We start from the raw sequence: 17,680 nt of genomic DNA, 5'->3' as shown, positions 1-17,680 counted from the left end.
CAAGAAAAACAGGAAGGACCTGACAACCACTTATTATACTCATGCTTCCCAGGTCAGAAGTTAGGGATCTAGCCCTCACACTTGTTTTGCATCCCTCAGAGCCTGAAACATATTTGACTTGGTGACCATCAACTATGCATTGATTTCACATAAAAATTCAGATTTCTGCCTTCTCTTGAAAAAACAGACCTGCTAATACAAGCTTGCTTTCCACATGACAGTAATGGGCTGGAGCTGAATAACAGCTGCTCACTTTCGACAGGGGACGGGCCTCTCCAGTTTGCCACAGTCCTCACCACTCCCTATTGCATCTCTCAGATTACAGCCAACAGTTAGCTGCCATTTATAATTATGCTTGCTGCTGCTACTGTTTTCTAATGACTACTCGCTTCACTCACATTGCTTACTTGGTTCCTATAGACATTTAGATTAGTGACTCCTGCTAATCTAGGGGTTTCCATCATGTTTGCATTTTAAGTATCCTATTAATACTTGTGGCATGGAAGGTTCTTTTCCCCTATTAAAGGAATTTTAGCCACCAATAAACTGGTTAAAATGTTGGCTCTTTGAAGGTTTTGAAGTTGATTGCTATGTATGGAGTGTTCTAGGGAGTTAAGGTAGGGAAGGTCGCCTGCCTTCTCTATCCTCCAGCTCTGAGAAGGTGCTCAAAGCTCCGGGAGACCAGAATGAAGGATCTTTAAGGTGGGATGGACAGAAAGATAAACACTGGTATCCCCTTCCCCAGCTCCTCCCTGGACAGGAGCCCCTGCCTGGCCCAGGAAACTCTGCAGACCAGGCTGCTCACTGAGGCTCCTCCTTCATCTTCTCCCCCCACCAGCCTCCTCATCTTAGCCCAGCTCCTACTCCCTGAACCTCAACCTCAAGCCTTCCAGATACTGATTTTCAAATTGATGGCACACTGGACCTTATTTTCCTACAATGCATAAGTAGTTTTAGCTGACATCTTGGAATACACCTCTTGTCTTCTTTATGAGTTATACTCTGTTTATGAATATTCTGACCAACAACAAAGAAAGTCACTAGAATGCATGTTCTCCATCAATAGAGGCATATTGTATGCTCTGAGCCCAGGATGGGGGATTAAAGAACTCCCAAGCTCACTGCTCTACCTATTATGTGGGGCTAAGAAAAACTATATGACTCATAAATGACAACTTCCTTTTGGAATCCTGAAGCCGTGTAAGTTCATCCTGATTGAAAGCTCAACCCTGTGAGAGTCTGGAGGCCGGAGTTCCAGCAGGTCAGATCCGTTGCCACAGTAGCTCCACAACCTTTAAAAATAGATCACCTTTGAAAGTCCAGTAGATTTCCCTGTAAGCCCAGCACAAACTCTCTGGGGCTCTGATAGCTATGTTTGGATGAAGATTTGCTGTATTTGAGAGTAAAAGATTAGAGGAAGGCTGAAAAAAGATAGAAACCAAAGGACTCTGGACTCTAGTGAAGCTAACAGAGAAGACTCTCTGAAGGGTCTGTCCCAGCTCCATCCACCTGTTCATCCATCCCAAAGGCAGCTAGCCCACAGATATCGACGCACATGGGACAGGCAGGGAGCAGGCCTCGCTGTCCCCCACGGAAGGCTCGCTCTCACTCTCACCATGGTGCTCAGGCCTTCCAGAAGCGACAGCAGCACAGGCGACGGAGTGTGCGGACACGGCTGCCTCCTCTTGAGAGGGGTTTCTGCTCAGGACGATGAGACGCGCCTGTCATCGTGGAAAGAAGACACACATTTGTTTACATGCTTGGCAGCAGCAGCAGGGAACTAACTATTCTTGGAACGATAAGCAGAAAGTCAAGGAAATTTCTAGCAAGCTAAACAATATGATTTATGTGGAAGCACAATCAACTCTTGGGAGAGCTCGGTTTCAAAAGCATTGTGTAGTTGAGAAAGCACCAAGCCCTGGACGCTGAGTCCAGATAGCTCGATGCTGTGGCCAGGGCTTATTTCTAAGTAAATAATTTAAAAGTCTATGCTCCCATGAGTGCAGTGTCAGCAGAAGAGGAGGGAGGGTTTCCAGGAGGAAGGAGATAGATTAAAAAGTGCCTGTGCTGTAGGGGAAGTGGGCAAGCACAGAACCCTACCCACTGGTCAGCCCAGAGAGGGGGACCTACCCCCAGTGTCAGCAGCCTCACCCACAGAAACCCCGACCCCACCCCCATGCCTGGTCCGCCAAGCTCATTTGCCTATAACCTCGGCGAACTGGACCACAGGGGCTGTCCGAACACAGAAAACAGCTCAGTTCCTTGAAAATGAAGCCCATTTAAAAATTCTTTAAGGGGAAAAAACCACCGTATGATCTATGAACATAAAATAAAAATAATCCTTTCAAATAAAATACAAACTACATCCCTTCAAATAAAAAGATATTAAGCAAACAAACAAGTAAATAATCCCATGGATTAGTCATAGCTCCTGGAGGCTGAAAGAATCGGGGTGCTTTGGGCAGTGTGCACCAGGGCAGGAGGAATGTCAGCATTCATGACATGGTAGAAACAGCAAATCTGAAGGCAGAGCATCAAGGTCAGAATCTTATCTCCATCCTTTATTAGCTGTGAGGTACCTTGGGCAAATCACCCACTCAGCAACCTCAGTTTTTTCATCTATAAAATGAGGATAATGAAAATTGTCAAAAATATTTAAATCGATATCGCAAATGAAAAAGAAATGAAAAGTAACAGCCTAAATCTTAGACTAGATAAAGCCATACCATTAGAACCTTCTAGTCCAGACCAAGCAGTGAGACAGCAAAGCCATAGAGACTTGCTCCTCTGATGACCAGCTTAATACATTTCTGAGATGATAAGCAGGGTAGACTCTAAACTGTCCCCTCATTTGTCATATGTTAAAATCCACTAGTTACTAGATCTAGACTTTTTATGATAGGGGCTACTCCAAATCAAGATTGCTGGTAATAACTTTTATTGCTGTGTTAGAACAATCAGGATTTCATATTTGTAAATGCTAACAATATCCTTTGTTTTAAAATGACTTTTCTTATTACAGCAATGGTCCCCAACATTTTTAACACCAGGGACCGGTTTCGTGGAAGACAATTTTTCCACGGACAAGGGGTGGGGTGGGGGTGGGGGGTGGGGGGGCGTGGTTCAGGCGGTAATGCCAGCGATGGGGAGGTGGCAAATGAATCTTCCCTTGCTTGCCGCTCATCTCCTGCTGTGCGGCCCCGTTCCTAACAGGCCCCGGACCGGTACCGGTCTGCACCCCGGGGGTTGGAGACCCCTGTATTACAGGATCTAGATAAATTGAATACTTGATTTTGGAAAACCCCAAATTGGTCATTATCCTCGATTTGGCCTGAAGTTCTGACTGGAAATGCTTTTCAAATAGGACACAGTGTTAGAGTGAAAGGATCAAATGTTCAGTGCTCAGGGAAAGGAAAAAAGAGAGGAAAAGCTTGCCCCACCCCAAATGCAAATGGATCATGTTTACTTTGTCTTTTCCCTGGGTTAACTATCTCTAGAATCCACTTTTGAAGAGAGCAACCTCTCATGCCAGAAAAGATTTAACTCATCTTGTTACAAAGACATTTTACACGCAGTATTTTAGATTGATTAAAACTCAAATTCAAATTCAAAAAGATTTCATATGTTGTTTCCACTTAATATTATAATTCGAGGCAATGTAAAATATGCATGTCTATCAAAATTACTTTCAAATGAATTATTAACATGTTCTGAGAGTTCTCTAAGTTGCCTTTTGTCTTGGAAAAGACAAAAAAGGGGTCCTCTCCACCCCTCCTCCTGTTATCATTTTCAGTGATTTCAGTATCCCTAAGATTGGTCTGCACCTATTGGGCAAGAAAGAGATGGCACAGTTTAACAGATGAATAGAGGAAAAGAAGTTGATAAAAGAAAAGAAGTTTGCACAGAGGAAACCTAAGGAAGAGAGTGCTGGACCCCAAACAGGCTGCTTTAACATCACAGGCAGAGCAAGGGAGGGAGCATTTGCTGGAACTGGAAAGATGAATTATAGGGGAGGGAGCTGTAGCTTTCAGTGAATGGATGCAGACCACCTGCACTGACCTTGCTGGGAGGAGCTGAGGGAATAAATAAGCTGTGCTCTCTCCTTCCAAGGTCAAGGCTGTGTGCCTCCCAGCCAGAGGGCAAGGCGGCCCACTGACACTGTACTTAAGTGGGCACAGTGAGGGATGCAGAGTGGAGCTAAAAGAGCAAACTAAAACACCCAGCGAATGACCCAGCTAACACCTTGGCCTCTTGGGTTTTGACAGGCTTATTTTCCTCCCTACCCTCAGCCACCTGGTCCCCCATGATGCTCTGGGCCTCATCATCGCTTAATCTTTGCTACCTCTGGATCCCGCAGCTCACAGACCCTGTTTGACTGTTGGGGCATCCTGGCTCTATCACATCCATGCAGCTTCTCATCCTCTGTCCACTCTCCACATCTCACTAGCCATCCACCCCTCCTGCTGTCCCTTCCCTTCTGGTCCAGCTTAGAGGGCACCACCCATCAGTGTCTATATGGAAAATGCCCTCAACTCCACTGAAGCATTATTTGAGATGGTGAAAAATGGGGAAGCATCTAAACATCCATCAGCAGGGGAACGAATATATTGTGGTTTATTCATACAATGATTGAACTCTATCTATATGTATTAACATTTCAAAAACACACCACTGAGTGGAAAAGCAACTTATGAAAGGATGCAAACATCATGATGCCACTGCTTTTCAAGTTTCTGATTTTAAAGCAAAAGAACCCCTTATATACCAAACAGAATGGTTCTCTAACATACAAAGCAGGTAAGTGTGGAGCTGCTCTCACTGAAGCAGGTAGAGAGACCCTGGGAAGCCCACCCAGTTGCTTCCATCCAGCCACCCCCAAAAGACCCTCCTTGGAACATGAGTGTTGGCGGTGACACAGTTTGACAACCACAGTACCACACCATGCAGGAGGCCTCCTGAGGGAGTGAGTACTGAGAAAGTTGACAAAGCTAGTGATGAGATTACCCAATCTTTCCAAACTAAACCACTGTTCACAATTCTGGAACAACACTTTGTTTGCTAAGATAATATAAATATCCTTGTTACATACATCTGAGAGCATTTAAGGACTAGTTGTTAGGGTGAACAGAATTACAGGAGTCCTGCTTGCCTCTCCGGCTTTATACAGTGGCCCGAGTACTAGGCCCCGCTGGGGATCTGCGGCTTGACTACGCCCACTCCTCGTTATTTATTAATCACCCCAGGGCTTGCATCTCTCCTCCCATCCTTTGAAGTTTTTGATATCTTATGGTTATATGTTTATCAACTGTCATCTTGAGGCTGAGGAGGAACATTTAATATTCTTAAATCTCTTCAGCTGCTAGCATGTCGTACTGGGTTAAAAACAAAAACACCTTTAATATCCCACATGGAGTAGGGTCATTAATTGAAAAAAACTCATTCACAAGACCAACTGCCTCAAGCCCTGGCAAGGTACAGAGCAGCTGTTGCATTCTGGTCCTCTTATGTGTTTCTGGGGGAAACCAAGGATTCCTCAGTGCCAACCCAGCTGTCAATAGACACAGCCAGAGCCAGGGCTGGCAGACTCTTATCTAACTGGGCCTGTCCCCTTGGATTTGTAAAATGTGTAACAGTTCTTGAAGAGAAAACTCGATGACTACTAAAAAGGATGTTTCTATTTATGCAGGCAGACCCCACCACATGAACACTCAACTTAAAACACTGGGTGGGTTCTGAGTGTGGAACCCCAGCTCTTGTGGGGAGGGAGAGAGAGATTTTTTTCCCACTTTGATAATGATTAGGGGAATCAGTGACTCAGAGGGAAATCTCCTCTCCCATAGCATAGTGAAGAGCACACAAGTAGCTCAAAGTACATTTGTGGACTTAAACTGGGTCTATTTACCCTGGAGATGAGAACACTCAAAGAGAAGACAATAGTAATTGCCAGGATCTCTTTGTAAAGTTGAGGGCTAGCACAGGGAGGGACCGAGGGAAGGAGGGAAATAACATCGATATACACCAGCTCCGCTTAATCTCAAAATGACCAGTGAGAGTGATGTTAACTGCCTAATTTACAGATGGCAAAATGAAGCCTTGAGGAGAGTAATCGACTGTCTGAAGGTCACATAGTTGGTCAATGGCAGAACAGGGATTTGAATTAAGGCGTGTGATTTCAAATTGCATGCTTTTCTCATCTAACACCTGGTTATCTAGAGGGTAGAAGTCACAGAACGGCAATTTTCAAGTCAATGTAATGAAGAACTATTTAAGAGTCAGAGAAATAGTTACTAAGAATTAGACTCAGCCCAGAATTAAATAGACTGGCTAGGGAAAGAGCGAGCTGCCAACACATGGAATTCTGAGCACTGACTGTAGAGAGACACTGTGGAGGGGGTCAGGCAGTGGACGGTGGATGGAGCAGACGTTAAAGTGCCTTCTACCAAGTGGCTCCGTTTCTGCTTTGATTCAAATTTGTGCCTTAATTCAACAGAAGCTCAAGTCCATTTGTCACTATGAGGTATGAGCTTGCTGTGTTTCTCTTATAACTGACCAGCTGTGAGACTGCATAGCTTTCTCTCTCAGCTCTGCCAGAGCTGGCCATTCTACCCTTAGGCTTTGACTGTCATCCTTGTTCAAGACAGGGTCATGTTGCAGCCCAAGGTTGCCACTTCCTTTCCTCTCCCATCTCTGCCCAGTAGGGAAGTCTTCCATGGCCACACACACCATAGGGGACTGAGGCGGCTGGAGGGCACTGGCTAAAAAAACGATGGAGCTGGGAATCCCCGGGGAAAGTAGATGCAAGGGAAGTAACTGGGTGCAGAGGGCATTCAAAACCTGGTTTCTGAGGGCCCCAGACTGAGCCAGTTTCTTTTAATAGTCAGAGAAAATCTCTGTGGCAGCTTTCCAGTTGTCAATTTTAGCTCCTCCAAAGGGCTGGGGAGAAAAGGCCCTACTCGCTGTGAGAGTTAGCACTAAAATAGACATGTTGGGGCCTTATATTTTTGTCTTTTTGTTCTGTGTGTTTTCTTAAAACTTAATTATATTTTTAAATTATAAGAGTAGTACCTGCATATAACTTTTTAAAAATCCTAAGTAGTAGAAAAGAATAAGCAATTAAAAATTTTAATGCCCTGTCCTTTGTGTCTATAAGCCTCAACCCCTCTTCTCCCCATTTCCAGTCTGATTTCTTATAGCTACCCACTATCAACAGTTTCCTGCATATCCTCTCAGAAATACTGATGTGCTTATACACACACACACACACACACACACACACACACACACACACACACGAGATCAGAGCCTGGCCATGTTCCCCTCTCAGCTCAGCTTCATCTCCTGCCACCCATTCTGGGCTCTCACCACAGTGGTTCCCCTCTCCTCAACCTTTGGGGTGTCTCATTATCAGATCCCCCATCAGCTCAGGCTGCCCCGCTGGGAGCTCTCGCAGCACCCAGTACCTCCCCCTGTGGTGCACTTCACAGTGGTAGTTTTACATTCATCTGTGTGATTCTTCACTAAGTTCTGTCTCACTCACTAGGCTGCTTCTTGAGGGCAGGGCCTCTGACATCCGAGCCTTCCATCATAGTCCCAGGCCTAACACTGTGCCCAGCACAATGTAGTCTTTAACTGGTCATTGACTGACAGAATATTCTGGTCTACATCTGGCTTTTTAAAATTAAGAATATATTTTGGACACCTTTCTTCAGAACACAGACATCCATCTCATTCTCTTTAGTGGCTCTACAGTATCCCATCACATGGATAGATCATAGCTTTATAACCAGTCCCCTACTAATGGGTTTTAAGAGTGTTTCTAATTTTTTGCTATTGCTAATAACCCTGTTTCTTTGCACACTTGTGCACATCTATCTGTTACGTAAGTTTCTAGAAGTGAAATTGCTGGGTCAAAGGGTCAGTGTGTTATAAAACTGGAGAGGGAATGTCAATTGCTTTCCCCCAAAATGGTGCTGATTCCCAGTCTTACCAGCAGTGCATGAGGATGTCTGCTTCCCCACACCCTTGCCACCATGGAGTGGCACCAAACGTTTTTGGCATCTCCTTGGTTAAACTGCACTTCTTTAATAACAAGTGAGGTTAGGGATTATTTTTGGATGGTTATTGGCCATTGTATTCCCTCTTCAGTAAAACGTCTGTTTCTGTTTTTTGTCCATATTTCTATTGAGTTGTCTTTTTCATCTAGATTTTATAAGAACTCTTTCTATACTTTCCCCTCCTTGACATTTATTTCTTAACTTTGTGATATGTTGTCATAGAGAACTTTTTCATTTTTATGCTGTCAAGTTTATCAATCTTTCTTTCTCTTTTTTCTTCTCGTCCCTCTGTCTCTCAATCTATAGCTATCTGCACACCTGCAGAGGAAAAATGCCCAACAAGTGTCACAACACTGGGTACTTCTAGGATGGGGGAGGAGGGCTTAGATGACTCGTAGCCCATTTCTCTGTATTTTTCTGTATGGCTCGATTTGTTTTTTTATAAAAAGCATTATCGTTATGATAAAAAACAGATGTCTTTTCAAAAGAAGCAGTATGGCACCATGATTTGTGTCATTCTTAGAAAAGGTTTATACTGTATAAAATCATATCTGCATTCTGCATCTTTTCTAATTTTAAACAAAATAGGCTAGTGTTGTCAGAGATTTTGAAAATTAAAAATAGCACTCATCTGATTATTTGTAATAAATGAATTACACTTTATAGTAAATACACAGCAATTAACAAGAGCCAATAAGAAGTGCTGCCATTTACTGAATAGTCTGCACCTGCCAGGAGTCACATGTGAGCACCTATCAGCCACCTAGGCCTGACCAAGGCCAATAACTCACCCAGAGCAGGAACCTGAACCCAGATTTTCTGATCTTAAAGTCTTAGGTAGAGTAACTGATAAATTATTTCATCATACTTTGCAAATCAAACTTCTCTAAATTTGGGAACTACTGAATGGCAGAGCTGCCCTGAAAACTGAAAAGAGATATGCGATTCGAGTGTCAGAGACGTGAAAAAGCAATCCAAGCTAGCGCGGTGTTAACGTATACTCCTTGAAGGCACACACCCACAAACATGCCATTGCTCACACAAACGAAATCCTGGGATTTTTCTTTTGGATAGGAAAATAAGGTTCTAGTGCCAAAATCTGCCACGAAGAGTTTCAGAAACAATCACGTTTGTGTGGTTTTCTCACAGAACCCTGCTGCAGAGGACCCACAGGGCTGATGACAGCTCTTTCATCAGTCCTTGGGACTGCTGCCTTCCCTCTGTGATGGTTCTGGGGGGCTGGCTTTAGTTTTCTCCATTTTAATGGGTTAGTTCCTAAAATACTTTGGAACTTTTAATTCATTCTACAGAGAATAAAAGGTCTTTTCTCCCTGGGTGTTTCTCTCACTCCAAAGGAATGAAGAGTGAAAAAACAAGAGGGGAAATAACAAAACCCCTTTCCTTTGTGTGTAATTAATAAATGGCTTTTAGGCATGGGCTCCCTTGGAGAGCTATACCTTTCTGTATTTTAGGTAAAGTTTGCTAAAGAAAAGGGGAGATTTGATAAATGTTTAACAATTACTGTTAATAAATAAAAGTAGCTTATACTGGCAACATGCCAAGTTGTTCACAAAGCACTTTCCTTTTTGAATCTTTGAGCTGTTCTGTGAAGTGGATAGGGTCTTTTGTAGGCTTTTTTTTTTTTTTTAGAGACTAAATGACTTATATTATCAAACAAATGGTAAACAGAAGAGTCTGGACTCCAACCCAAGTTTTCTGATTTCAAATCCAATGCTATCTTGACTTCACAAAGCTATCTCTTTAATAATCATAGGCAAGTATTTATTTAAACACTCTCTAATCTTTATTAACCTCAAGAATAAACAATAAAAGTCACCTATTAAACTTGACAAGGCATTAAAAAAAAATGAGTGAATTCCTCCATAACCTGTTTACAGAGAAATATTTCTCAGAGTCAAAATCTAAATGTAATAAAAGATTGAAAACTTGAAAGCACTATGAAAACTTTTGTATGGCAGAAAACATTACACATACACACACAAACTAGAGCTAATAAACAAATTTACAAAGGTTGTAGGATACAAAGTTAACATACAAAAATCATTTGTATTTCTATGCACAGGCAATGAACAATAAGAAAAAGAAATTAAGAAAACACTTCCATTTGTAACAACATAAAAAACTCCAAAATACTTGGGAATAAATCTACCAAAAGAAGTGCAAAACTTATACTATAAAACATGGTTGAAAGAAATTAAGGAAGACCTAAAGAAATAAGAGATTATCCCATAGTTATGGATTGAAAGGCTGAATACTGTTGGGCTTCCCTGGTGGCGCAGTGGTTGAGAGTCCGCCTGCCGATGCAGGGGACACGGGTTCGTGCCCCGGTCTGGGAAGATCCCACATGCCGCGGAGCGGCTGGGCCCATGAGCCATGGCCGCTGAGCCTGCGCGTCCGGAGCCTGTGCTCCGCAACGGGAGAGGCCACAACAGTGAGAGGCCTACATACCGCAAAAAAAAAAACAAAAACAAACAAACAAAAATTCTAAATTAAAATAAATTTGAGATTAATCTCAAATTTATAAAATTTGTAAAATGGGAATAAAATAATATAAAAAAGTTTGCAAAGTTGGTGTGAAACTGGCTCAATTATGAGCAAAGAAAAGCCAACTTCTGGTGGCCAGGTAACTCAAAACAACCTTTTGGCAGAATGTCAACAAAAATCAAGAGGTATAAAAATGTTCATATCCCAGCAGTTTAACTTTTGGAAATGTATATCAACATATAATTCAAGAAAAGAAAAAAACATTTTTTAAAATAAGAATATTCAGAATTATTGATACTAACAAAAAATTGCAAATCCACAGTGTTCCTTCACTCAGTAAATGTCCCAACCAGCCACACGCAGAAAACTGGTCTAAAGCTGGACTCCTCCATCTCCTTCACTCTCCCACATCTGCGCAACTCCCAGGCCTGTCATTTCTACTCTCTATCTGTCTGTGTCTCTCCGTTCTCATGACACTGCCTGAGTCCGGGCTGTCATCATGCCTACCTGGTCTGTTGCACAGCCACCTACTGAGTCGCCTTCCTGGTTATCTCTCTGCCATCCAGTCCCTTCTCCATACTGCAGAGCAACCCTTCTAGACTGATAACCTGGTGATGTCAATCTCCCTGCTTGAAAACCCTTAACTGCCCTTAGGATGAAGCTCAAATTCCTTACCATGACTTTCCACACCCCATCTGAATGATACCCACCCACTGCCTTCCCATTCCCATTGCCCAGGCATCGGGAATTTCTTGCAGTTCCCCAAATGCGTCAAACTTTGTCTTACCTTCAGACCTTTCCATGTACTCTGCCCCCTGCCTGGGTCAGTCCTCCCCACCTCTTAGTATGTTTTGAGGCAGGCACCTGCCTTTATTACCTTTGCTTCCTCATATCTCACTCACAGTACAATCTGGATTCTGTTTTCAACAGTGCCTCAATGTTTCCCTCAACTAGGTCATCAATGAAAGAAAAAGAAAAGCAAGAAAAGGAAAGGGAGAACTTTTCAAAAATTCATATATTGCACTAGCAGGCACTGTGCTCAACACTTTACAAATATGAACTCATTTTTTCTCCCGACAGCTCCATGCCCTCCATAACAGCAAAAGGTATCAAAAGGGGTGACAATGAGAATATCTCTTTCTTTTCTTCTTGTTTTTATCTGGCAAATTCTTCTTTTTCCTTTACCTATTTATCCTTCTTTACTTGACCAATGAACACCAAAGTTCCTCCACAAACCCTGCCCGAGTGATCTCACCCTCTCCCAAGGCAATTACTGTGTATAAGTGGAGGACTTGCTGACCTATTTTCTGAACTCTAGTCCTGATTATATAACTGTCTAGCTGTCATTTCTGCTTGGATGCCTTATGGGCATCTCAGACTCACCATCAAAACTTGAGCTCACGGGCTTCTCTGGTGGCGCAGTGGTTGAGAGTCTGCCTGCCGATGCAGGGGACACGGGTTCATGCCCCGGTCCGGGAAGATACCACATGCCGCGGAGTGGCTAGGCCTGTGAGCCATGGCCGCTAAGCCTGCGCGTGCGGAGCCTGTGCTCCACAACGGGAGAGGCTGCAACAATGAGAGGCCTGTGTACCGCAAAAAAAACAAAAAACAAAAAACAACAACAAAAAACAAACAAACGAACAAAAAACCTGAGCTCACCATCTCTCCATCACCCAGTCACACCTGCTCCCCCACTGTAAATGACACAAACACCCACTCAGGTGTTCAGACCAGAAACCCGGGAGTCATCTTCGACTCTTCCCCTTCCCTCTTTGTCCTGCATCCACTCAAGCTCCATATCTCATAAATTCTGCCTCCTAAATCTTTGTCACACCCATCTACTTCTCTTCATCCTTATGAACATCATCCTAGTTTAAGCCACCACCATCTTCAGCCTTCAGTGCTCCACTCTACCTCCACTCTTGGCACACCCTCCCTAGTCTACTCTCTACATGTCAGCCAGAATTACCTTTCAAAAAAAAAAAAATACTGCATTTAAACCTGGGCTATGCCATTTATTAGCTGTGTACTCCTGGACATATCACTCAACCTTTCTAATTCTTGATTTCCTTATCTATAAACTGATAATAATAATAATATGTCACAGGGTGGTAATAATATTTAAGGGAGATAATCCAGAGAAAGTGAGAGAATGGCACACTCTAATAAACTGTGTGTGGGAGTATAAATGGTCATACAAATTTTAAAAGAAATAGCAATAAAGAACCCTCAGTACCATATCATTATATCTCATTTGAAATAAGAAATGAGTTAGTCTATATTTTACAACTTTAACAGGGAAAATTTCTCAGAAAACAATTTAAAACATGTTCTTAGCAGATGATACCACACAAAAACATCAAACTGACTGTGATGGTTAGTTTTATGTGTCAGCTTGGCTAGGCTATGGTGACCAGTTGCTAGGTCAAATACTAGTCTAAATGTTGCTATAAATGTACTTTGTAGCTATGATTAATATTTATAATCAGTAGACTTTGAATAAAGGAGATCACCTTCAATAATAGGTAATAATTGGGTGAGTAGGCCTCATCCAATCAATTGAAGGTCTACAGAGCAAAAGGCTGAGGTTTCAGTGAAGAAGGAATTCTGCTCCAAGACTGTAACACAGAGACCCTGCTTGCATTTTCAGCTGGCCCACCTACCCTACGGATTTCGGACTTGTCAGCCCCCACAGTTGTGTGAGCCAATTCCTTAAAATATCAGTAAATCTCTCTCTCTCTCTCTCACTCTATGTATACATCCAATTGGTTCTATTTCTCTGAAGAACCCTAACTGATACACTCACAGAGGAATCTTTTAATGACAAAGTAGAACAGCAGCTACCAGATGACAACTCTAAGTGACTTCAGGTAAAGATTGTAGAATGTGGTAGATAAGAACCCTAATAAGTTTGATAACATAAGCTCTAAATAGATAAGCATTAAATAATAAAGAAACATTGTCTGGGAAACAAGACTTAAATTATGCACCTAATATGAGAAAAGCCACCTTCAGGCAGTCTCAGACTGTTTGTGGAAGATGCACAAGTAACACAGGACCAGTATCCCACACTTGCCCACTTACGAAGATGTTTGTTGAACTTCTACCCCAGACCAAGTGTTCTACTTATCTAGAGCACTTAACAAACCCAGGAATTCTCAGAGCTGCTATTCCACCTGTATCTGTGAAAAGCAGTGGACTGGAACAGCTTTGGTGGCCAGTACGTTGCAGCTTACCTGTAAAAGGTGGTTGATGGATGCGTCGTGAAATCCCAGGGCTTGTTCTACACCTGCCAATTCCCTCAATGTTGGTACGCACTCAAGACTTTTTTCACCTTTACTGATCTCAATATATTCTAAAGCCTCTTGGTAGTGGGGCAGAGCTTCTTTTGATTTCTTCTGACCTTGATATACCCTAAAAAAATCAAAGGGATTATCTTTAAAGTAATTAAAATAGAAGATACTGAAAATAATAGATGGATTTGGCTCTCTGACCCCTGTTGCCAGGTTCATTTCCTAGGCAGCTAAGCCTTTCTTTCCTCCAAGGAGCAGCAGGGCATAGCAGTCAAGAGGATAGACTTTGGGATAATCAGGAAGGTTCAAGGGATAATAAGGAAGGTCAAGGGATAATCAGGAAGGTTCAAATCCTGGCTCCACCACTTACTAGATACAGGAACTTCAAGTCGCTTGACAGCTTTCTCATCTGTAAGTTAGGAATAATAACAGTGCCCACTTCACTGCATTATCATAAAGATTCAATTAGTTAATATTTAAAAAAAAAACACACCTAGAATAGCCTCTGACACATAGTAAGTGCTGTGTAGGTGTTGGTTTAAAAAATATAAAATATTAAAACAAAAATAGTAATCAGAAAGGATGCCATGATACTGATAACTGATCTGTTGAGAAATTATAGAAATTTCCCAGTTTGGTGAGGGTGTGAAGCACTCACATTAACTGTTGGGAAGAATATAATTTGGGCACAAACTTTTCTATATCAAAATTATACGTATGTATGTACACACGTATTTCTGCTAATTGCACTTTTAATAGTTTATCTTGAAGAAGTACTCTGGCAGGAAAAGAAGATACTATATACAAGAATGTTTACTGAAGCATTCTTTGTAATAGTGGAAAAGTATAAAGCACTTAAAATACTCCAATAGGTGATCATCCAAGTGGGTTATAGTAAGTACATCTACACCGTGTATCCATTAAAGTTAATGTCGATCTGTGTGTATCAACATAGAAGTATATCCACTATATATTCTTCAGTAAAAAAGACAGATTACAAAAGTACTTTATATAATCTTATTAGATCAATTTTGTATCTAATCTATATGTACACATATGCATAAAGAGATACCCAAGTGTCACCAAAATGTTAGCAACAGTTATCTCTAAGGAGTTGATTGTGAGTGATTTTACTTTTCTTATTTATGCTTTATAAATTTCCCAAATTTTCTTCTATAAAAATATATTACTTTTACATCAGAAAATATGTTAATTTTAAAAATTAATTTAAAGGTGGCAGTGGGAAAATATTCTTGTAGTTTCTTGGGGTAAGACTCTCTCATATTAAAAAATGTATCTATATATATTGTTTAGAAACAGGCATTTAAAAACAATCTTCTCAAAAATACTTGTGAAGACTATTAGAAACTTTTCTTGCATGGAAATTTTTTTTTTTTTTTGCGGTACGCGGGCCTCTCACTGTTGTGCCCTCTCCCGTTGCGGAGCACAGGCTCCGGACGCGCAGGCTCAGCGGCCATGGCTCACGGGCCTAGCCGCTCCGCGGCATGTGGGATCTCCCCGGACCGGGGCACGAACCCGCGTCCCCTGCATCGGCAGGCGGACTCTCAACCACTGCGCCACCAGGGAAGCCCGCATGGAAAATTTTTATGTACAAAATTCATAATAAAAGAAATCAATCCTTCTTATGTTTCCCTCCATCCCAGAATCTTTACTACAGAAAGGTCTTACGATTCCCAAATTACCCCCAAACTGAGACATAATGTGAGAAAGTAACTAAGAGACCACAAAAATAGGTTTTGTTTTCAATTGTAAAAATTGTAAACGATTACAAACAATTGTAAAAAAATTAATAAACAGAAACCTCAGTTAAATAGAGTCAGGAGCCCAGAAGCGGGAGCTCTCCTGCTCTGGGAGGACAGCAGAGTCCAACAGGAAGAAGAAAGACTCCTCTTCTTTCCTGGCAAGAACGTAGTCAATGAAAAGCCATGGACTCTTTGTGTACTATGGCTCTCCCAAATCCTTTTCCCTTCTATAAAAGCATTCTCCTTCCCTCACCATGTGGGGACTTGCACCTGGCTCACCATGGTTTCAGACCCTAAATGAAAATTTTCTGCCGATCCTGAATGAACCTAATTTTATTTTTCCTAGAGAAATAACTGGCAGCCTATTTTTTTTTTTTTTTAGGTCAACATAGTCATTGGATACTCTTCACAACTATTTTGCTCTCCAATAAATTTCAAAGGAATTGACTGATAGAAGTAGAGTTACTTTTCAGATCTGTGGCTCAGATGGCCATAATGAAATAAAATGCTCACTGAATAGCTTATGAACTGGGATACTTTCTATAAGTGTAAAGAGGGTTAAAACACAAGAGGAGGTCAGGGATATGTTCCTGGACTAAGAAGGGTCCAGGTTGTAGCTTGCAGCAGCTCTAACCTTGGAAAGGAAGAGGTAAATAGACAACCTAGTAATACTGGACTCGCCTTCTAACTCTTAATGAGTTTGTACATATCACATTTTATTTTTTAAGAGAAACCCCACTAGCATCTATGGTGATATAAAGAGGCTTTGAAACATATGGTTGGTAACAAATCACTTAGCCAAAGAATTAGATTCCTGGTAGACAAAAATTAAATAATTGAAAACAGGAGTCAGCAAACCCTGGCCTGTGGGCCAAATCTACTCACTGACTGCTTTTGTAAATAAAGTTTTATTGATACAGTCAGGCCCACTTGTTTACTTATTGTCTATGGCTGCTTTTGCACTACAATGGCAGAGTTGAAGAGTTGCAACAGACACTGTATAGCCTACAAAGCCTGAAATATTTACTGTCTGGGTCTTTACAGAAAATGTTTGTAAACCAACCTCTTGTCTAGAATCTACAGAAAGTCACATACTTTTAAAATGACTTCAGATTTTTTTCTACCTAATTTAGCCTAAATAACACAGACAATGCCACAGTTATTTGAGCAAAGGAAAAAATTCATCTTTCTCATGTTCATAAATGATGAAGAGTGTGCCAAGGAAGTAAAGAAGAGGTCCTTTGTTTCCAAGGCTGCTTGTAAAAGTCATAGAAGAGAAATAAAGCCAGTACAAATGCCAAGATGATCTCATTTGGGCAACAATTTTAAAAGAAAGCAATATTCGAAGCTTAGCAATAAGGCTGATAAATGAGAAGAAAATAGAAAAGTAAACAACAACAAGGCATAAGTTAATTCATGTATCAAAAATTCTTCCTTTCCTGAGATAGAACACTAAAGAAAAGTATTTGGGGGTTTGTGAAGCCATCTTAGCCAGAAGCACAGCACTCCAAGTTAACACCACAGCATCTTTACAGGTATTAAAAAGTGATCCTTCAAATATCCGACTCTCAGAGAAAATTTTATAGAGAAGAATACAGTATGAGAGGCAGGGCAATCAGTTACAAGTACGGCAACAGGAGTAGAAAACCCAGACTGTAGTTTGAACATAGTTACTTACTAGGCCACACAACCTTGGGAAAAAACAAAATGTTTCTGAACCTTGGTTTCCTCATCTGAACACTGGTGTCCAATAGGGTTGCTGTGAGAATCAAGTAAGATGTCTGAAAGTGCTTTGCAAACTGAAGCAAGCCATACAGATTGATATTAAATCCCTATACATAATCATACCTTTTACTCCTTCCCCTCCCAGCCTGTGGTCTCTCTGGAACTGAGAGGCATAGTTTCAGGTCGTTATATTGAAATGGACTCATTTGTGGTCTCATCTTGTTCCCACTCGCATGAGATTTTGGGAAGTCTAAACAATAGGTAGAATCAGTCAAACTCATGTGCAAGTGAGGTAGACATTTTCTTACACAATTGGGTTTTTTAAAAAATTGAGAATAAT

The 17,680-nt window shown here is 41.5% G+C and overlaps 1 protein-coding gene across 3 annotated transcripts in view; it reads right to left on the bottom strand.

Moving 5' to 3' along the window:
* Positions 1-17,680, bottom strand: part of TTC23 (tetratricopeptide repeat domain 23) — a 114,589-nt gene that overhangs the window by 37,362 nt on the left and 59,547 nt on the right. For all 3 annotated transcript variants that reach the window (XM_067755972.1, XM_067755983.1, XM_067755962.1), the window contains 2 exons: positions 13,796-13,973; positions 1,616-1,721 (listed from right to left, as the gene is read on the bottom strand). In XM_067755972.1, coding sequence (XP_067612073.1) covers positions 1,616-1,721; positions 13,796-13,973 — 284 coding nt within the window. The remainder of the gene's footprint in view (positions 1-1,615; positions 1,722-13,795; positions 13,974-17,680) is intronic.

The sequence above is a fragment of the Pseudorca crassidens genome, chromosome 1 (assembly GCF_039906515.1).
Source record: "Pseudorca crassidens isolate mPseCra1 chromosome 1, mPseCra1.hap1, whole genome shotgun sequence".
Taxonomy (NCBI): Eukaryota; Metazoa; Chordata; class Mammalia; order Artiodactyla; family Delphinidae; genus Pseudorca; species Pseudorca crassidens.
The sequence above is the reverse complement of the archived record's forward strand: the minus strand, read 5'-3'. Positions and strand labels throughout refer to the sequence as shown.